The 22,503-nt window shown below is 43.3% G+C and overlaps 1 protein-coding gene across 1 annotated transcript; it reads left to right on the forward strand.

Annotated features, from left to right (window-relative positions):
- Positions 1–8,824: 8,824 nt before the first annotated feature.
- LOC112121070 (LINE-1 retrotransposable element ORF2 protein) lies at positions 8,825–19,652 on the forward strand (the record flags this gene model as incomplete). The annotated part of the gene is given in 5 exon segments (XM_029911963.1): positions 8,825–11,722; positions 12,530–12,742; positions 14,075–14,653; positions 16,622–16,729; positions 19,539–19,652. Coding segments are annotated over 5 exon segments (3,912 nt in total), but the record flags the coding sequence as incomplete, so codon positions are not given.
- Positions 19,653–22,503: the final 2,851 nt, after the last annotated feature.

Consider the following 22,503-nt stretch of genomic DNA (forward strand, 5'->3'; position numbering starts at 1 on the left):
TTAACTACACGTACACTAAATCTCTTTTACCAAATGTTTAGAGCCAGATTCTGCCTCCCTTACAATGACTCCTTACAGAGGAAGTTATTACGGAGAGTGAGTAACGGTGGCAGAATTTGGTCCACAATAAGTGACAGAAGAAGCAAAAGACTAACATGGCTTGAATCATGTGCTTTCAGATTTTTAGAAAATACCCCTCTACCTTATAATAACTGCAGAAAAGCAGAATGAGATTAAAGTTTATGATCTGACTATTAATTAGATCCTTAATCAAATTTGGAATGTTACTTGGCATACCATATGCTTGGTTTCAGCTCATGTAACAGAAATTATTTATAAATGGGAAAAGAATCAATGCTGCAGTAACTAAGTTCTTTTTTGTACAGTTGTACAATGTGCTATTGTAATGTGACAAGGCACATTGAAGCTGGTGATGCCTTCAAGGGGCGAGGGAGTATGTTACTATCCCCACCTTACTGTAATTTCTGTGAGGAGAAAAGCAGAGTTGTTGATGTTCTGAGCTTGTGCAAGATGCGTTTTTAAAGTATTCCCAACTCCATGTTTTTAGTGTATAACAATTTAGAGCCAAATGCTTCCCTCTATTGTGCACTTCCTGAAAACTGGTTTGAAAATTGAGGTTGGAGGGGAAAGCAGCCTAAGCAGTGTGTTTTCCCCTCCCTCCCAGTTGCCTCTCTATACAACACAGCTCATTTGAAGATCAACAGGGTCTGATGAGATATGATTGCCAAGATGGAAGGCACAGTCAAAGAGCAGCTGCAGGGACATAGCACATACATATATTAGTCTGTTTCTCCTTCCATCACCCATTTCTGCATGTTTTGACAGAAAACTCATTGTGTAGCATCAGCCGGAGAAAAAACCAGGGGAGAAGCACACAGCTGCTTCAGCACTGATGTGTTACATTCTCAGGATCATTCAGTGATTCAGTCCTGTGAATAGTGTGAACCTTTCTCTCCCTTGGGGGAGCTCTTTCCTTCTGAGATGCTCTGAACCTGATCCCACTGAAGTCAATAGAAGCTTTTGCTATTCACATTGGCAGGCTCTTGACCAGCTAATGGCAAAGAGAGTTAAAGCCCTGAGAGCAGCTGGCTGGAAAAACACATTAATGAAGAACTTATAAATCTTAATTAGTGACAGTAATAGTGACTGCATAAGCCAACAACTCTCAATCTTTTCCATACCAGGACCACCCTTCCTCCCTATAGCCCCTTTCATCTACTTGGTGTCTAGCTGAGACAACCTCCCTCCCCACTAGCAGTCTGTGATCTCCTGATACCCATTCATGACAACCAATTTAATAATAATAAAAAAGCAGGTTCCTAAGGACAAACAAGTAACTGAAACATCTGTACCTGCACATAAGAATTTGCAGAATTGCTATTTCACAGCTTGAACGAGGCAGTAGGAAGAGGTGAAGAAATATAATTGCAGTCCAAGAAAAGAACTTTCTGTACATAACATGAAACAATTCTCACCCATGGAGGTGAATCATGAATGCTACACACACAAAAATAAATCATGAAAATCAGAAAAATTGGATGATTTTAAAAACACCTATATGTGAGAAATTCTTTGCATAAGACCAGGAAGACAAAATAAAAATATAGTTGCTAAGCTAAATATGCAATCAGAAAGAAGTTTTAAAACTTTGTAAGAAGTAGTTGTATGGAAATATTGGTTGCCCTGACACAGAATGCCCATGTATGTACTACATAAGTCTCACAGACAACATTTTTCTGGCTGACTAAAATGAAGGTGATAGGTCTATGTAGGGCAAAACTTGTTGGTAGCTGGCTTGAGACTCTGATTAAATATGAATGGCTCCATAATCAGTGCATGAAAGAAGTTAAGTAGTAAAGCCAAAAAGATGACCCCCTGGCCCAACCATTATTACGAGTTAGAGAACGTAAACAACTGAAATTCCCCAAAGCCATAGATGTTAGAAGTGGAACGACTTGCTGGACTTCATAGATCATCTGTTCCATCTCTGTGACAACGCAGGATTGCTTCTTTACAATACACTTCCTAGTGCTTTATTCGGTCTAGTTTTAAATGTCCAAATCAACTGGGCTTTCATCACTTCTACTGGGAGAATGTTTCACAGCCTAATGGACCTCACTAATTTTCCTGACATTCAACCTCATTTTTTTCATTTTTTCATTTCATTGCATTATTTAGCCTTACCACTTCATCAAGCACAGTAGTTATGCCTACTTTTACCATACATGATAATTTTTCTCTCTTTTTGGTGCTCACATGCTTTGGGCTGCAAACATTGAGATCTTCTGCGTTTTCAGTGTAAAGTGGAAATGGATTAAATGCTTTAGAAAAATAAGAGCCAACTGATGTAACAATAGTCATCAGAATTAGGGATATCAACCATTGCCAAAGTAACAGCTATGCTATCTACATCAAAGTCATATGTTATACCCACACAAAAGGAACAGAAGACATCTAAACACAATCAAGAAGGACACTGGCTCTGCATTTGTTGAGGACATCCAAAATGCTACTTATAGTGCTCCTGTGCTAAAAGAAGTAACATATGCCCACCCAGTCACAGACAATGAAAAATGCAGTAGCAATAAACATGGGCTCCAGCTGTCAGATTCACTCCAGCTGCTGAAAAGGCCATTACAGAAGGCTTTGTGCTGAGAACAAGAAGTGGCCAGGTAACCAAAAAGCAGTTGAGGTTCAGCGATAGTAGTTCAGGACAGGTGTCTGATAAGAGGCAAAATAATCCCCTTTTCTCTCCAGGAGATTGAGATAATCTTCCCTGACCTCCCTCCTGCACATTTCTATTTATGTGTTTTATTAATTTTAATGAGATATCATTTTATTTTCATTTAATATAAAATAAATAAATGTAGGGGAGGAGGAAGATATAACAGTAACCATTAGAATCAGTGGATGTGCCCTGCCATAGGACAGAAGTATCTCTGAGAAATGTCATGTGCCTGAGACCAAGAAATAAAAACTAGCATTTTACCAGCACTCTGACATGTCACACCTTTATTACAACCTGAACCTTTGTCCACAACTCAGATCAAACTGATCCCAAACTTTTTTCTGAGTGTGACATACCAGGGCACAATCCAGACTAGTCGGGGGCTGTGTACCCCTGTCCTGTAACCTGGGGTGCCATTTACATTGTTTTGCTGCTATAGCCTCCAGTCTGGACTGGTCTTAAACAGCCTCCAAGTTACTCCCAGCTATGTCTGTGTGTGTGTGCTGCAGCCAGCCAGCCACACCTTGGCTTTTACCAGTCTGAGTTATGCTGCAGGGTGACCCCCAACACACCCCCAGTCCCAGATTTCCCCAAAGAAATGTATGTCCTGTACTGCCCAGCCCTCTCCTGGACAGTTCAACATATTCAATTTGTTATTTCTTTAAGGGAATAACATGCCAGCTTATTATCTTAAATAGTTATCCAGACAATTCAATTTAAACACGCTGCATTAGATAAAACAGTAAAACAAGTTTAATAACTACAAAGAGAGAGATTTTAAGTAAGTGCAAGTAATGAGGCATAAAAGTCAGAAAAATAAAGATAAAACATTTACTAGTGCCTAAGGGATAGCTGAGCATTGACCTGCTAAACCCAGGGTTGTGACTTCAGTCCTTAAGGATGTCATTTAGGAATCTGGGGCAAAAATCTGTCTGGGGATTAGTCCTGCTTTGAGCAGGGGGTTGGACTAGATGACCTCCTGAGGTCCCTTCCAACCCTGATATTCTATGATTCTATATTAGAGCCAAGCAAAATTTCTTACCACATGCTTCCAGCAAGGTTACTGACCAAACTCTTCAGGTGAGGATCCCTCCCACAAAGTCCTTTTGTTTTCTCAGGTGCCGAGAATGTGCTGGGCAGGGAGAGAGAGGGGAGGGTGTCTGTCCCTTTTTTTTAGAGTCTCTTCCCCGCTTTGAGAAGCATTTCCAGCTGGGAGCAAGGCAACAGGCAGTCTAGTGAAGAAAGAAAACTCCATACTGTTTCTTTGCTAAAATGTAGATTTTTGTCCCTGCCCAGTTCCTTGCCAAAGAATGGCCATTTAGCAGGTAATGGTCCATCAGCCTTGTTAACACCCGCTGAGGCATCAGAGCTTGCCCTTTGTCTCTGAGAAACTGGTTTAGCCACACCCCAGATTTATCTGGGAAACATACTTCTATCATGATTTCAGCTTATGTTTATAATTTTACATATAATGTTGCTACGTGCATTTTGTCATGATATTCTTGATGAGCAAGTTATTTAAATAATACCTCACACGGCATACCTTGTACAAACATTATTACAATAGTGTGTAGGGTGAACACAGGGGTATACTCTGTCAAACTGAGGTTGGCAAAAATGTAGTCAATTTTTATTTTTGAAAGGCTATGTCCTTCTGCACGTTCCAGTCTTGTCTGGAAAACAGAAACACTTCAGTCCTGTGAGAAAGGCTGTTTATAGTATTTGATAATATAAGCATCAAAACTTTTGTTATCAAAACCAAACCTTAAGAAGATCACCACTGGCAGGCTAACGCAGTTTGCATTGCCACTATTGATGGGAGTTCAACATTCATTGCTTTCAAGGAATTAATATTCATAAGGCACATTTCACCATTTTGTTTGTTTTGTCTTTTTTGAGTGTATCAGGTTTTCCTATTACCAGGCTTTTGAATCTCCTCATGGCTTTCTCACCAGGTTATACGACTCAATACTATGGATGGTGTTAAGCAGTAAAATGAGCAATAGAACTAAAGGACAAGAAGCCTTTTTTCTGCTACCAACTTTTGAATCCTTTTTAAAAAGAAATGTCTTTGTTAAGAAATGTGCTTTAAATGAGATTAATTCTCAGTTTAGGGTTGCCAACCCTCCAGGATTGTCCTGAAGTCTCCAGGAATTAAAGATTAATCTTTAATTAAAGATTATGTTATATGTGATGAAATCTTCAGGAATACATCCAACCAAAATTGGCAACCCTATCACAGCTTTCCTCAGAAGGCTCTGTTTCCTTGTATCATTCATGTATCTTTCAAAGCTGTGTTTTAAAATCTCAGGCACTCTCCTGACTTGATGTTTTCATTTTATAATGGTGTAATACAGTTACAAGATAATTTGCATTTAGATTATGGTTTCTCTGTAGGGCCACCTTAACATTGGATGTATGAATTTCATCATCTCACTTTCCACTGAAGTTCTTAATATTTCATGAGATACACACATTAGATAACAGCAAAAGCACTTTGTGTGCAAAACACTCTTAAACAACAATAAGCAAACAGATCTCATACCCTCTGTCCTCATAAAAGGGAATATTTTGCTGCAGCTGCAAGTATACACATCAGTGCCATCTTATCCCAGAACTAGGTCAGCTCAAGTGGCCTAATCACTTCGTATGGGTAGTGGAAGACAGGCTGATGTGCTAATACTTAATTCGCACCCTTAAATTAATATTTGGAATAAACATCACTGTCTGTCAATATATTCTTAGTGTATTCCAATAGATAATGGCTTCCCCAGTTCCTCAATTATGATGACCATCTATATCTAATTTATCACCAGTCTATACATTTGTACAAAATGAAAAATGGTGGTAGTAATGCTAATAATATAGTTTGGGAATTTTACCTCTGCTGGAAAGTTATAGTATATGAAGACATGAAGGATACAAGGCCTTCAAATCTTACATCAAAGAGAAAAAGATTCTCCAGAAATTTGAAAAATGTGTTATTTGCCAAGAAAATCAAAACAATGCAAAACTGTCAAAAGCCACCAGTGCTGTGTAGATTTCTGTGCTGTTGGCAGCAGAAGCCAGGAGAGGTAACTTGTACTGGTGACTATGGGATGAGTTCACTGGTTTAGATGATGTGCCACCAATACTCTCACCATCACCAGTATTCTCACGATCGTCTTGAGTTCTGTCCCCAGTGACTGCTTTTCTAATGAATACTTCTCACCAGGATAGTGACTGAGGACTAGGTACTGAAAAATTGGCACAAAAGCTCTGGCACATCAAAATGAACCACTTTATGAGCACTAATGTAGATTGCAGAAATATACAGACTCTGTTCAAACCATGAGTAGGCAGCCTGCACACAGATGAATATCTATGATTTAAGCATGCAGTTTTTGGCATCTGATGTTAGACACACCTGGGAAGGCCAAAGACTGTGTATCTGTTCCCAGCTGGGCAGCTGGGACACGTAAGTTAAGGACCAAATTGTCAAAACATGACCTTCATTCCCCAAAATCATGGCTGGTACAAATAGAATATGGAATATAACATTCGTTTTTTGCATTTGAACCTTTCTTGCTCAACATTTTCTACAGTCTCTCCTATGCACATCGGGAACAAAACAATATTTGATTGCAATTTTTAACCCATAATATTCCATAAATTCAAAGTTAGGCTAAATTGATTAGCTACCCATTCCTTTTCCATTTGTTTCTTCTTATGCACAAACATTCCAAATCATTCAAAAAGCAACCTTCTGGTTAATACAAAGTAGAAGCATCATAATAATATAATATTTTGCTTTGCATTCTAAAGTGCCTTTCATCAAAGGATATCAAAGTGCTTTGCAAACTAATTAAGCCTTACAACATCCCTGTGAGATCCATCAATGGCTATTAGCCAAGATGGTTAGGGACACAATCCCATGCTCTGTGTGTCCCTAAAGCTCCAACTGCCAGAAGTTGGGACTGGATCACAGGGAACTGATCACTGAAAAATTGCCCTGTTCTGTTCATCCCCTCATAAACATCTGGCACCGGACACTGTCAGAAGAAAGGATACTGGGTTAGATGCACCATTGGTCTGACCCACGGCAAGCCTACACTCAAAACGCTACATGGGTGCAGCTGCGTCACTGTAACGCTTTAATGAAGATGCTCTAAGCTGATGGGAGAGAGTTCTCCCGTCGGTGTTGTTAATCCACCTTCGCAAGAGGCGGTAGCTATGTCAGCAGGAGAAGGTCTCCCACTGATATAGCGCTGTCTACACAGTGGGTTAGGTCACTGAGCGATGCGGGCATACCGATATAGAGCTGTAGTGTAGACCAAACGTCGGTATGGCCATTCTTATGTTCTTATGTATTGTTATCTTCATTTTTTCAGATGTAGAAATTGAGGAACAATTATACTAACTAAGGGCCAAATTGTGCCTTTAAAGCACAGCCCTCCGGTGAGAACTCCAGTGCTGCAACTGAGATCAGTGAACGTGCCTGAGATACAGCCTCCTCAGGTGAAAACAGAGGGAGCTGCTAACAGGATGTTCTTCGCCAAGACCTCTTAATTTTGGACATAATCCTCCACTTTGGTCTGAAATAGCCCATACCTGTTGGCCTTCCTGGCATGTTGCAAAACCCATTTGTCTGACAGGGCTCTTAGGGAGGGCTGGGGTATTTGGTAAGGAGTTTTGTCTTTGCTTGTTGGGCATGTGAAGGGCTCTGATGTATAAAATATGCTCCAGCTACTTATTATATGGTTTTGGGGGAGGGGGGAAAGAAATGAGGTAGTATTCTGGTTTTGTCATTATTTTTGTATTGTGTTTTTAATTAATCGGAAGGACATCTAGAGTTTCAGACAGGCATTCTTTCTAGTTGCATTTAAATCAAAACAAAATTATTTGACTTCAGCAGAACTACTCAAGTTCACCATTGAGTAAAAGGGTTCTGAGTATGGCCCTAACTGTTTGAGGTGTGTATTATTACTCTCATTACTATTGCTACATATTTGCAGTAATGCCCTCTATTTGCAGACTCTTCCAAACACCTATGAATAATCCCTGCACCACAGAGCTCACACTCTAAAGACAGAGATCAGAGAAGGGAAAAAAATAATAGGCAACTTCTATACAATTTATATATACATCAGCAAGATTCACTCTAGGTACCAGTTGAGAGCTGGTTGTTTCAGAGGGCTACAAATGTGGCGAGGCTCTTGTTGCGTGCATGCAAGAAGAAGTGCTTTTCAACAATGGAAGGTGTCGGTGCTGTTGATACATGTTTTAGTTCTTTCCACTGCATTCTAGATAGAGCTGGGTAACAATGGGTCAAGGAGCAGGCAAGACTCTGCCCAGCCCTAGGTGTAGGGCTGCAAACAGGCTGATTCGTGGGGCAGATGAGCAGGACAGTTGCCTGGATCACCATGTGGCTTGGTTTTGTGGCTGCGCTGCATGGGGGAGCAGGTGCCTAGAGGGGCTGTCCATAAGTTACATAGCACATTTCTGGGTCATTTTCACCTCCTCCTCCTTGTCACTCTTTGAAACACTGTAACAAACACACAGTATTAAGGGCCTATGACAGACTGTACTCCTGTATTCACCCCTTGCATACTATTGTAATAATCTTCGTACAAAGTAAGCCTTATGGGGTATCATTTGAAAATTCATAATTTGCTGGTCATTATTGTTCTGGTAAAATATGTGTGGCAACAATGTATGTAAAACTATAACATTCCACTGTATGGTGTTACTAAAATATGTTTCAAGTCTGGGGAGTGACCAAACCAGTTCCTCAAAGACAGAGGGAAAGCTGACACCTCAGCCAGGTGTAAATAAGGTCAATGGGTCATTACCTGCTAACTGGCTATTCATTAACTCCACCAGAGAGGTCCTTTGGGGTCATCTGCCTGTCCCAAGTCAGGATAAAGGAGGAGGGTTGGGCGTGGGGCTAGCAACTCCACCCCGTAAAAAAATCAACCTGCGACAGAAAAGCCAACAATAGAGATAACAGAGACTTTTAGCCTGGAAAAAGAAGGGTCTTCAACTCGAAGACGCATGACGCTGGGTGGTGAAAGTCGTGAGGAAGCCACTAAGCCGATTACCCTTCTTGCAACCAGGAGGATTACCATCGGTACATGGAACGTGAGGACCATGTACGAGTCAAGAAAGATGGCGCAGGTCGCAGCAGAGATGAGGAGCAACAACCTGACCCTACTAGGCATTAGCGAGACAAGATGGACGCAAGCTGGACAGAGACGACTGTTGACAGGAGAGCTGTTGCTGTATTCTGGACATGAAGAGAGCGACGCATCTCACACACAGGGAGTAGGCTTCATGTTGTCCAAGCAGGCACAGAGAGCACTGATTGGTTGGGAGGCACATGGTTCCAGGATCATCACAGCATCCTTCAGAACTAAAATTAAGAGGATTAAGATGAATGTTGTACAGTGCTATGCTCCAACCAATGACAGTGAAGAGGGGGACAAAGATTATTTTTATAACAGACTTCAGAAAATATTAGAGATTCTCCCAGACAAAGACATCACCATCCTCATGGGAGACTTTAATGCCACAATTGGACCTGACAACACAGGATATGAACAAGGCATGGGGACCCACGCTCTGGGAGAGATGAGTGAGAATGGAGAGAGATTTGTGGATCTGTGTGCACTTAACAACTTGGTCATAGGAGATAGCATCTTTCCTCACAAGCGGATCCACAAGAGTACCTGGGTATCGCCAGCAGGCACGATAGAAAACCAGATCGATCATGTCTGTATTAGCAAGAAGTTCAGAAGATCTTTGCAGGACGTTAGAGTTAGAAGAGGAGCAGACGTAGCGTCCGACCATCACTTAGTGGTGGCCAGATTGAAGCTGAAGCTGAAGAAGAACTGGATAGACGTGTCAGATAGAAGAGTGAAGTACAACGTTAGCCTTTTGAAGGATCATAAGATCAAGGAAGATTTTGGACTGACGCTGAAGAATAAGTTTGCAGTACTACAGGATCGGTCTGAGGAAGAGGAAGACAGTGTACCCAACAGATGGCAGAAAGTGAGAGAGACACTTAGGTCAGCATGCCAGGAAGTGCTTGGAATCAAGAAATACCAGCAGAAAGAGTGGATCACAGCAGAGACCTTGACTAAGATAGAAGATAGAAAGAAGAAGAAGGCAGTAGTTAATAACAGCAGGACTAGAGCAGCAAAGGCTAAAGTGCAAAAAGAGTATGCTGAAGCCCATAGAGTAGTGAAGAGGAATATTAGGAAGGATAAGAAAGATTATGTGGATGGACTGGCAGCAGAAGCAGAGCAGGCAGCATACAACGGTAATATGAAACAGCTGTATGACATTACCAAGCGACTGTCTGGAAAGTTCAGCAAGCCAGAGCGTCCCGTCAAAGACAAGCAGGGAAAGTCTATAACAGAAATAGAACAACAGATGAATAGATGGGCGGAGCACTTTGAGGAACTCCTGAATAGACCAGCACCACTAAATCCACCAGACATTGACCCAGCCAACGAAGACCTTCCAATCAATTGTGACAGACCAACCAGAGATGAGATCAGAAAAGCCATCACTATGATGAAGAACAGGAAAGCAGCTGGACCTGACGATATTCCAGCAGAGGCCCTGAAAGTAGATCTGGATGCTTCAGTGGAAATGCTGTACCCCCTCTTTGAGAAGATATGGGAAGAAGAAATGATTCCGGCAGACTGGAAAGAGGGATATCTTATTAAAATCCCCAAGAAAGGAGACCTCAGCAATTGTGCCAACTACAGAGGAATCACACTTCTGTCGGTGCCAGGGAAGGTCTTCAACTGAGTCCTCTTAGAGAGAATGAAGGATGCCGTCGATCCACAGCTACGAGATGAGCAGGCAGGTTTCCGGCAAAATAGATCATGCACGGACCAGATAGCAACGCTCCGCATCATAGTCGAGCAGTCTATGGAGTGGAACTCCTTGTTGTACATCAACTTTGTTGACTATGAGAAAGCATTCGATAGCGTGGATCGAGAGACTCTCTGGAAGCTCCTTCAGCACTATGGCATCCCAGTAAAGGTGGTCAACCTGATTAAGAATTTATATGACGGCATACATTGTAGAGTGATCCATGGAGGGCAGCTTACAAACAGCTTCCAGGTGCGAACCGGAGTCAGACAAGGATGCTTGTTGTCACCATTTCTCTTTCTCCTTGTCATTGATTGGATTATGAAGACATCCACTTATGAGCGTAGGAACGGAATCCAGTGGATGTTGTGGACCCAGCTTGATGACCTGGACTTTGCCGATGACCTTGCACTCCTTTCGCATAGCAAACAGCAGATGCAAGAGAAGACCAACGTAGTGGCAGCAATGTCATCACAGGTTGGCCTCAACATCCACAAGGACAAGACCAAGATCCTCAAGATTAACTCCATCAGTAATGACCCAGTCACACTGAATGGAAGCCCTCTGGAAGAAGTGCAGTCCTTCACCTACCTAGGCAGCATCATCATCGACCAACAGGGTGGCACGGACGCAGACATCAAAGCAAGGATCGGTAAGGCAAGAGCAGCTTTCTTACAGCTCAAGAACATCTGGAGCTCCAGAGAGCTGTCTTTGGCAACAAAGATTAGACTGTTCAACTCCAACGTGAAATCAGTCTTATTGTATGGAGCTGAAACCTGGAGGATAACTAAAACAACCATCAGGAAGATCCAGACCTTCATAAATAGTTGCCTTAGAAGGATTCTCCAGATCCGCTGGCCAGATACCATCAGCAACATCTACCTCTTGGAGAGGACCCGTCAACTTCCAGCAGAGGAAGAAATTAGAAGGAGAAGGTGGGGCTGGATAGGACACACACTATGCAAGCAGCCAACCAACATCACTAGACAGGCACTGCGGTGGAACCCCCAAGGCAAGCGGAAAAGAGGCCGTCCAAGAAACACCTGGCGACGCGACCTTCAGGCTGATAGCATAAAAATGGGCTATACCTGGAACCAGCTAGAGCAAATGGCCCAGGCAGGATAAAGGACTCTGGAGATCTGTGGTTGGCGGCCCATACCCCGATTGGGGTGACGGGCATGAGTGTGAGAGTGAGTGGCTATTCATTGGCAAGAAAAAGGGCATGGGCAGAAATAAAAATTTTATTAAGATGATGTTTAAAAAAAAAAGTGAACGGTACAGAGTTTAAGCATAGAAGTGTCTGGTTATCAGGGAATAACGTACAGATTATCAAAGGGTGCCAAATTCGGTTTAAGATTGGATGGCGTAAAGAATACATAATCTGCAATATCCCCGATTGGAGGTAAAAGCTTAACGGGTCAAAGTACAGACATTGAGATACGAGGGTATGTTGTTCATATAATGGCTATGTTCAAGTGTATAATAAGTGAATACGATGATGAGGATGGATTGACCTTCATTTGGTGAGATTTAAGGTTCAGTGAGTTTATTGTTCCAGTTCATATGGTCCAACGGAAAAAGTATCTCGGTCCCTTTCTCGTAGTCGATGCACGATGTCGCTCAGGCTCACGCCTCCTGGTACTGTCAGTGGCCGGCGATGTGTTCGATGTAGATGTCCCTGGACCATCGGATTGTGTCTGAGACCATAAGTCGCCACATGAACCGTGCATAGCATTGACCAATCCCGCAGGTCCACAGCACACACTTGTCGCAGGGGTCCCAGGAACCCAGGGCTCCGACGATCAGGGTGTCCATCTGCACCTCGTAGCCCTTCACTCTCAGGGTGTCGGCCAGGGGAGCGTACTTTTCCAGCTTACGAGCTCAGGCTTTGTGAAAGACCGGGGTCCTGTTCTCAAGGGAGACCGTGACGTCAATAAGGATGATCTTTTCCTGGGCCTCGTTGGTGACAATGACGTCAGGTCACAGCTGGCTGTCAGTACCGGGGATGGTGCAGTTTACGGCCACCTGCCCCAGGCGCGGTGCGATGGCTTTCACCAGGCGGTTCTGGATGGCATTGTGGCGCAGATCTACATCTTAGTGAAGAAACAGAATGGGGTTCCTGTTCACAGAGTCTGCTTGTCACCATACTCCCAGCTGGAAATGCTTCTCAAAGGGAAGACAGGACTATAAAAAGAAAGGGAAAACACCCAAGGCACCCCTCTTCCTTGCTCTCTCTATTGATTCACTGCATCAGAAGGAACAAAGGAAGCAGCCATTAAAACAGAAGGAGGGGTCCTGGCCTAAAAAGTTTGGCCAGGAAGTCTGAGGAGAGCATGTGGTGCAAAAACTTTACCTTGAGTTTAACATAGTTTAAGTTAGGCACTAGTTGCATTTTATCTTTATTTTTATTGTAAGCATTTCTGACTTTTATGCCTCATTACTTGTATTCACTTAAAATCTCCCTCTCTGTAGTTAATACACTTTTTTTTTTTTATCTCATTCAATGTGTTTGAATTTAAGTGTTTGGGAAACTCCATTTGGAACAACACAATCTGTTCATATCCTTTCTGTTAATAAAAGGAGGGCCTTCATATAAGCTTGCATTGTCCAGGAGAGGGCTGGGCAGTACACAATGGGGGAAATCCAGGCCTGGGGGAGGAGCGGCTGCACTGGGGGTCACCCCACAATATGACCCAGGCTGGAGAGCGCCAGAGGGTAAGCTAAGTGTGGCTGGCAGGTGGCAGTTGCACACAGACACTCAGGGTGTGACCTGCATGCTGGGAGCTCCTTTAGCAGGGCATTGCAAGGCACTCGTGGTTGCAGCGCGTTGTGACATACTCATCAGTCTGGGCTGTACCCTAATGCACGGGTAGCCCCAGCAGGGCCTGGTGCCCGGTGACACACTTCGCCTGCAGGAAAACACAGGTGGGAGTGGGGCTGCCCCGCCCACCACGCGGCACACATATGACCCTCCGCGGAGGAGGCGGAGGCTGCATTGTCACGTGACCACCCCAGCTATTCGGAGGCTTAACGACGCCTCAGGCGCGCGCTCCTCATCTCATTCCTCGACTCTTCGCCCATATCGGGTTTGCGCACGTGCAGTAAATTGCGTCTTGGGGTCGCGACAGAGCGATCGCCGCGCACGCGCACTTGATTTTCTGTCACCCTGGTGTGGCAATTCCCTACGTGCCAAGTTAGTTTTCCATAATACGCATGCGTGCTCACTCCACACTCCCCTCAACAGTTGCCGCCGTAAAGCGGCCGTAGTCGCGCGTCACAGCTCCCGGCCTCAGGGCGCATGCGTTCCCGGGCCTGTCCGCATGCGTAGTAGGCAGCTGGGGAGGCGTACAGTGTAGCCGCGCACGCGCACTAGGTCTCAGTGCTGGCACGCAGCGTGTACAGTTGGTCGCCTGTCAGGGCCGCTGCGCCTGCGCAGTCACTGCTCTGTGGCTACCGCTCCAGAGCCGCCCGGCGCTCGGTGGGTGGGAGAGCGGGACGGAGGGTCAGGGCGGCAGCAGCAGCAGGGCCCTGCGGGCCGGCCCCGCCGCCGCTTCCTCCTCGCCCCCCCAGCTGACGCTGCTGGTGATGCAGCCGTGCAGCGGCGACGAGGAGGCGGCGGGGGGCATCGGGCGGCACCGGGGCCCCGCGCAGGCCCCGGAGACCTCCGGAGGCCTCGTGTTCCTGTGCGAGGTGTGCCCCAGCGAGGGCGAAGGGGACGCGGCCGAGGAGGGCGAGCCGGCGGGCGGCGAGAGCACGGCCAGCCCCGAGGAGCTGGAGGACGAGGAGGCGGCGACGGCCTCCGGCGGGGAGGGCCCCGCGGGGGGCGGGGGCTGCAAGAGCTGCACGTACCAGGGCTGCAGCGAGACCACCACGCAGGTGGCCAAGCAGCGCAAGCCCTGGATGTGCAAGCGCCACCGCAACAAGATGTACAAGGACAAGTACAAGCGCAAGAAGAGCGACCAGGCCCTGGGCGGCGGCGGGGCCGAGGCGCCCCCAGCGCAGGGCGGGGCTGCCACCCCGGGGGGCAGCGCGCGGGCCGAGGTGAGGGGTTAGTGCCCGGCTCACCGCTGTGTCACAGTGCCGAGGTATTAGGGCAGAGATTTGGGGGTGGGGGGGTAGCTGAGGCTACACATCAGCCCCTCACCGCTGTGTGCAAGGGTAGCCCGCTGTGCAGCGCCCAGCTAACAACACCCCGAATCACTTGAGTTAAGGGTGAGTTGCAGGTAATCAGCTTTTCGGTGGGGTCCCCCATTGGAGGGGGGAGACTTAGCCTGCCACTATTTGCTGCTGTTACAGGTGTGTGGGAGCGCACCTCCCTCACTGGAGAGCCACATAACTCTCCTAGTTCTCTTCTCCACTAAGGTACAGATTCAGTGCAGAATGGCATTAGTTATTTACATCGCCTGCCTAGCTTTTTGTCTGCTCCTACTCCCCGCACAAAGTGAGTTCTTTCTAACGAGCCTGTCAGCCTGGTATGATTTCCTGTCCGGTTGCGTTCCAATTATCTAAGCATGTTTGTGGTGGCCCAGGTAGTTCCAATAATAGTAGTAGTAATTCTCCTGTCCCAGAGAGAAATCCACACCCATCTTATAGACCGAGGCCACTGTGCCAGGGAAAGCCTTGCAGAGAATAACTTTTTGGCCATCTGCTTTCCTGCTCCCTCCTCCCTGTTTGTTACACTTATGAAATCCTCTAAGTATGCTTAGGCCTTGTGTAATACTTTAAACATTCAGAGCTATATTGAGCCACACAACATCTTCATAAATATTATCTACAGATTGAAAAACAGAGGCACAGGGATCACACAGTAAATCAGTGGCAGAACTGGTATTAGCACTCAGCTTGTTTTCAGCAGTTTTGGCTCTCAATTCCAAACTCTATACAATGTAGTCTCTGATAGTTGCCATAATTGTTATAAAGAGTTTTCAAGCAGATTTTGCATTTTGTGCATGCATTGTATTTTGGAATAGTTTTGGGAAGGGGGAAACTGCATTTCTTCTACTGAGTTTAAAAAAAAATGATGATGGAGGCGGTTTGTACTGAGGGGGTGGTTTTGGAAGGGGCAGGATTTTCTTTTTCCACAACTATGTAGTGTCTACACTAGCCTTTGAAGATTAGTGAGACTCAAGGTAGAATACACATATATGCATCTAATAAAGGCTGAGCCTTTTGACATTTCTTCAACAGTGTTGAAGTAGTAGATGCTAGGATAGATATTTGTCCGACCCCTTTCAGTTGGAAGAATAGTTAACAAACTTTATAGGTTGGGATGCCTCAGGCCAGAGAGAAACCAGTGAGGAATCTGCAGCACCTTATCTGTGCTGAACTGTGGCTAGAACTGCCCCAGCTGTGACTATAGCCTGACCTAGCCTCCAACCTGAGACTCTCTAGACCAGTGGTTCTCAAACTTTTGTACTGGTGACCCCTTTTACATCGCAAGCCTCTGAGTGTGACCCCAAAATAAATTAAAAACACTTCTTTATATATTTAAAACCATTATAAATGCTGGAGGCAAAGCAGGATCAGGGGTGGAGGCTGACAGCTCGCGACCCCCCATGTAATAACCTCACAACCCCCTAAGGGGTCCCGACCCTCAGTTTGAGAACCCCTGCTTTAGACACACATTACTTTCAGGGAAATATGGTTAAAAAGTGTGGAAGGAATAATTGGGCTGTTTCAAATTACTTAATTTTTAATCAAATAGATTAAAGTTTTATTAACTAGCTGTGGTAACTTGGTTAGGAGTCTAATTTAGAAGTCTAATTCACCAGTTTCTGGAGTCATGCTCACTGTGGCAAGTGGAGACTGGAAGCTTTATGGAGGGAAAGGGGAAAAACAGAACATTGGGTGGATTCTTTTCCTCTCTGGCACACCTTATTTCCTTCCACAGGTTAGGAAGGGGAAGCAGGCCCTTTTATTCTGAGATCTCCCCTGTAGAAATAAAAATGCATTGTAATGAGAACATATTAACATCTATCTTTCCTCTTGTATTTTGTCTCTTATGTCCAGGATTGCGTTGAAGGTTCAGTTTCTGTTACAAAACAAAGAACAGGGTCTATTGGAGATCGCCCAGCAAGACCTACTCTTTTAGAACAAGTATTGAATCAAAAAAGGCTGGTAAGTACCATGGCTTCACAAGGCTGAAGATAGTAGGATTGCTTTTTGAGAACCAATTTTTGTAAATTGCTCACTCCTTTTCTTAAAGATACAGATAGAATATGTATTGAAAGTTATTGGTGCCTCTCTGGAAACTTGGAAGTCAGTAGATTGCTGTTGTGCATTACACAGTTATATAAACAAGTTTTTAAAACTGAAATATCACAGTAGACATGGAAGATGCACATTTCGACATCTGCACAGAACACAAATATGAATAATCATGAGTATGTGAATCACAGTTACATTAGCTGAACGTGGACATTTCTGTACTATTAGAAAAGTGTGTAGTTCTTTGGGCAGATAGCATTCATAATGTATCTAGGATGGTTTAATCTGTTAATCCAGGGATCGGCAACCTTTGGCACGTGGCCTGCCAGGGTAAGCACCCTGGTGGGGCGGGCCAGTTTGTTTACCTGCCGCGTCCGCAGGTTCGGCCGATCGCGGCTCCCACTGGCCACGGTTTGCCGCTCCAGGCCAATGGGGGCTGCGAGAAGCCACGACCAGCACATCCCTCAGCCCGCGCCGCTTCCCGCAGCCCCCAGTGGCCTGGAGCGGTGAACCGCGACCAGTGGGAGCAGTGATCGGCCGAACCTGCGGATGCGCCAGGTAAACAAACCAGCCTGGCCCGCCAGGAGGCTTACGCTGGAGAGCTGTGTGCCAAAGGTTGCCGATCCTTGTGTTAACCCAACTTTGCTGTAAAGTCTCCAGTAAAACAGTAAGATGTGCACTTTAAATAGTTCCAGTGCAAGTTTCAGTCATGGCAGTGTAAGAAATAAAGTCAGTAGAAGTCTTAGACTCACTACCTCACTTACTATGATATTGTATACACCAGTGGTTCTCAACGTGTGACCCAATCAGCACTGAGCTGTGGTACCCCTCAGGGCCATACAGGTAGTATTGGATGTGGCCCACTATGGTAAATAGGTTGAGAACCACTGGTATACACTAACATCTGTTTTACATTCTAGTAAACACAAGATCATTTTTGTGGCTCCGTTAGCTGCCTTCCCTGAATGTCACTTACATGGAGGAGAGAATTTAATATATTTGGTGGTTTTGGCTTTTATTGTGAATGTTTCTACTGTACCTTTACCATTGTGTTTTATTCTCTTTCCATCAAAAGAGAATCAAACTGTTCATCTACTGCCCCCATTAACTATGACAAGCAGCATAACCAGCCCTGATTATTGTGCTGCAGGTCTCTTTAGGCACCTATGTGCATGGAGGACTCCAGATCCCAGATAGTCTGAAGATGAAAGTCTTTAAAGAAAAGACCTCAGAATGCTAGGTTTACAGCAAAATAACCTTATTTTGTCTCCCTTCTCCCAGTGATATACAATATATAGAAGAAGCACCTATTTAAAGTCTAGAAATAAACTTTGGAATAGTGTCCATGAAAAGGAAATTATTTTCTTTAATTCTTTAAAGTAGCCTGCAGAAAAATTGGAGTCACAAAGCCGCCCATTGGCTGCTGCTCTCTGAGTCTTGCTATTGGATTGCACCTCTTTGGCTCCCTTGCCTGATTGACAGTACCTTCACAGCTCTTAGCTGCACTTGACAAGGTCCTTTTAGTAATGGAAACTGAAAACACTTTTATGATTTCCCTAGAAATATAGCAACCAGATGCTCTTGGAAAAGTAAATATTTCTTTTAAGGGCCTTTGCACAAGATTGAAGCTCTATCATTCCTGGTTCTGCCCACCAAACAGGAAATGTGAGGCACAGGTTCTCCTTGAACTGTGTTGCTGTCTTCTTCAGTGCTTTGACCCTTTCTCTCATTCAGCAATATTCCTTTAGGAAAGATCCCTTTGTTTTTAATATATCCCACCTGGGGCAAAGTATATGGGAAGGAGGAGGACATGGTCTCATAAACCATAAGGGTATTTTTAAATGGAATGTTATTGTATACATCTTGGAAAAAGAACTGGCTTTTTGGAAAACTTCAAGTAGCACAAGGATGAAAACATTTCCTAATATAGTAGATAATGTCTAGCACTTTTATGGCACCTTTTAATCAAGGATCTCAAAGGATTTTATAAGTACTCATTTTGGGAGTTAGATAATTATTCCCATGCTGCAGATGGGGGGGTGGGGGTGGAAGGGCTGGGGGGAGGAACGGGGGAGAATTGAGGCACAAAAGTTGTGATTTGGCCAAGGCCCACAACAAGTTAGTGATAGTGCCAGGAATAGAACCCAAAACTCCTGACAAGACAGTGCTCTTCACAAGACAGTGCTTCCTTTCATGCTTTCATAAGGGTTGTTTGTTTCTATCTGGTGACCAGTTAGTATGATAAACTATAAATATTTTATATTTATAGAAATTTTACTTCAATGACAGGCTCTGTATTTCTCCAAAAGAACAGGGATTTGAGGTAGTTTGCTATATGGAATACAAGAAGTATAGTTCAAAATTAAACTGCAGTTAAACATTTTTAAAGCAGATGTTTACATTGTCTATATGACAGTAACTTATTTTTGTTTAATAAACAAAAGTATATAGTATTATGAAGTGGCATATCATGCACATCTTTCAGTCTTGATTCAGTTAACTGGAGGTGACCTTAATGTTGACTCCATTTCTTTTCTGGAGGTATTGTAATGATGAAAATGGTTCCCACTTTGGTGTGTTTTGTAATATGTTAATTTTATTGAACTCCCATTTATAAAATATAAGGAACAAACTGATATAATGTATAGTTCACAAATATGGGATATTTTTCTATTCTAAATATTTTGGTGTCCATTTAAAAAATCCTCTTTTCTTTAAGTCATTATTAAGAAGTCCGGAGGTGGTACAGTTTCTGCAGAAACAGCAGCAGCTGCTAAGTCAACAAGCTTTGGAACAAAGGCAGCAGCAACAGTTTCCAGGAGCACCTGTGTGATGGGGACAAAGATCTGCAGCAGAATCTTATGCTGAAGTGGTGGAGGGATATGTATCTTACATAAGTGAAAAAAGGCGAGTTAAATATTAAGATGGAAGACAAAACTTGTTGCTGCTGTATTATACCTGTATTGTTTTGTGGTTGCACTTTTGGGGTTCTGAGCTGCATGGATGTCCACAAATTTGTGAGCAAATTAGGAGGAATCTGATTCCCCATTCTGTTTCAGAAATGTAACTTATTCATAATTTTTTATGTAAATGTCATTGTATCAGTAATCCTTACATAACCCCCTACTCCTACCAAAGTCTTCCATTATAAACTAAACACTTTGCTATGTGAAAGATTTCATAGCTTCAGTGTAGTCACTCTTTGATGACAATCATTGAAGAAATAGAGGCAATTACTTTCTGTGGAAGTTGTGAAATAAAAAGTACTGACTTTGAGCCAGCCCAGTAAGATGACATAGTAGCATATTGCTCAGGGATATAGGAGGCTTGGAGTCATTAGCTTCTGTTGCACTAACAGTTAAAGACAAAATAATGCCACGCAGTAGCTGCACTAATGGCTAATTGTGTAAATCATTGGTTGATCCTGTTGGTGTGTCCATAATTCACAAGTCTAGCTGGATTGGAGTGTTTAACCATTCTCTCTAAAAGAAGTGCTACAGGGCTGTAACCAGCGTAATAGGTAGTTTGAAGGAATTGATGTGGAAAATAGCCCCAGAATGAATAGAAAGGAGAAATTGCCATTTAAAGGAAGAACTAGAGGCAAAAAAGAAAATAACCTAAGTTTTTTTCATTGTTTACATGGCCTTCCACTATCCAATGCTCATGAACTTTACAAAAAGTAATATTTAAAGAACTGGTGGTCAATAGTGGTGGACCATAGCTTGCTGAGTGATAGCAGAATAAAGTGACCTCTCATGGATGAACCAATTTAAGAATTATATTAATTATTATTTATTTGTCTTGGATTTGAAAACCATGAGTGACTTTCATTCCTCTCTGTAAGTGAATAAAATGAAATATTTAGAGTTAAAGTTGTTGAATTTAGTTATAACAGCAGCTGTATGCAAAGAGTAAAGTTAATTCCATATCACTTGTTCCTTATCAGTAATCTTCCTCCTCCAAAAACAAACCTTTTAAAAAGAGCTTAATACAAAAGAAATAGAATCTAATCCACTCGGGTTTCTAGTTAATTAAAATTGTTCATTTTAACAATTGGTTTACCTGTTTAAGAATCAAAACATATCACAAAACAATGAATCCTGAGTTTTCCTTAGTATTAAAACTAATTTTCTAGTAGAGGGTTTTTAAGTAATAGCATAGGTACTTATTAGTGGACCTTAAAAGTTTGTACCAAAGTCACAGCTTAATAAGTATCAATTCAATAATATTTCTGTTACTCTTGTATGGGTGTTGTGTAAGATATATTTATTTACAGAAATTGTTCAGATAGCGATCTATTAAACAGCAATTGTGTGTCTGGAATTGTGCAGGTGGTTCTCATTTCAAATATGTTTTAAGAAATTTTGTATAAAAAATTTTGGACCAATAAGTGTTCTTTGAGCAACTCTTTTGTAAAAACTCATGTTCATTTTTTTTCTTCTTTGAACTTATTGTACATTCATTTTTATGTTCTGTCTCTGTATTCAAATAGCTAGCTCTGGTTAGGTAGCCTTAAACTTTGCTGCATTTCCAAACTGCTTGTGTTCTTTCAGAGAGAGAAACTTCACATTTAAAAAAAAAAAAAAATCAGATACTGTGTTTTCAGGGTGTAAATGGTTATATGAAAATTAAAAATAAATACCAATTTTATAGATTTTTATTCTGATATTTATATATAGAAGAAAGTAGTGGGTTTTTTTTGTCTAATTTGGCTAATTTTTTTTTAGGGTTTTTTGTGAAAACATTTTGGGGGAGACAACTTGCCATTCAGTTAACTTTTTTTTTTTTAAACAGTAGTCTTAGGTACTACACTTGCCCCAGAGCTCCCATGCCAATTATTGTGATTTTATACAATCTCTTTTTCTTATTTTTAAAGTTTTCTGGCTTGTTAACAATTTGCTGGGCCCATACATAAGAACATCTATACTGCGTCAGACCAGTGATCCATCTAGTCCAGTATCCTTTCTTCTGACAGTGGCCAATGCCAGATGCTTAAGAGAGGATGAACAGGACAGTTATCAAGTGCTCCATCTCCTGTTGTCCGCTCCCAGCTTCTGGCAGTTAGAGGGTTAGGACGCCCAGAACATAGGGTTGCATCCCTGGTCATCTTGGTTAATTGTCATTGATGAACTTATCTGAATCTTTTTGAACCATTATAGTTTTGGTCTTCACAACATCCCCTGGCAATGAGTTTCGCAAGTTGACTGCATTGTGTGAAGTACTTATTTTTTTTGTTTTGTTTTAAACCTGCTTCCTGTTAATTTCATTGACCCCTGGCTCTTGTGTTATGGTAAGGCCAGCCCTGTTCATATGAGGCGAACTGAGGCGGCTACCTCAGGTGCCAGACTGTGGGGGGACGCCACTAGGACCCAGAGTGTAGAAAATTGTCTGCTGCTGGTGCATATGTATTCTCGCTGCTCTAGATGCACAGAGATGGTGGAGTGCTGTGCTGGAGGAAGGAGGGCACAAGAGACATGGCAGGCAGGAGAAAAGGTGAGAGGGAGTAACAGAAAGCAGCAGGAGCTGCAGGGAGAGAGAGGAAGAGGAGCCTCTTATGTACCTCTCTAGCACTCCCAGAAGTCTGGACTGATTAACACCAGCTTCTCAGGGAGCTTCCTGTTTCCTGCTGCTTCCCTGAAGTCCACTTAAGGAGAACAGGCAGTCAACTGGAGTAGTAGGAGCCA

The sequence above is a fragment of the Terrapene carolina genome, unplaced genomic scaffold (genome assembly GCF_002925995.2).
Source record: "Terrapene carolina triunguis isolate 2854851 unplaced genomic scaffold, T_m_triunguis-2.0 Scaffold139, whole genome shotgun sequence".
NCBI classification, from domain to species: Eukaryota; Metazoa; Chordata; order Testudines; family Emydidae; genus Terrapene; species Terrapene triunguis.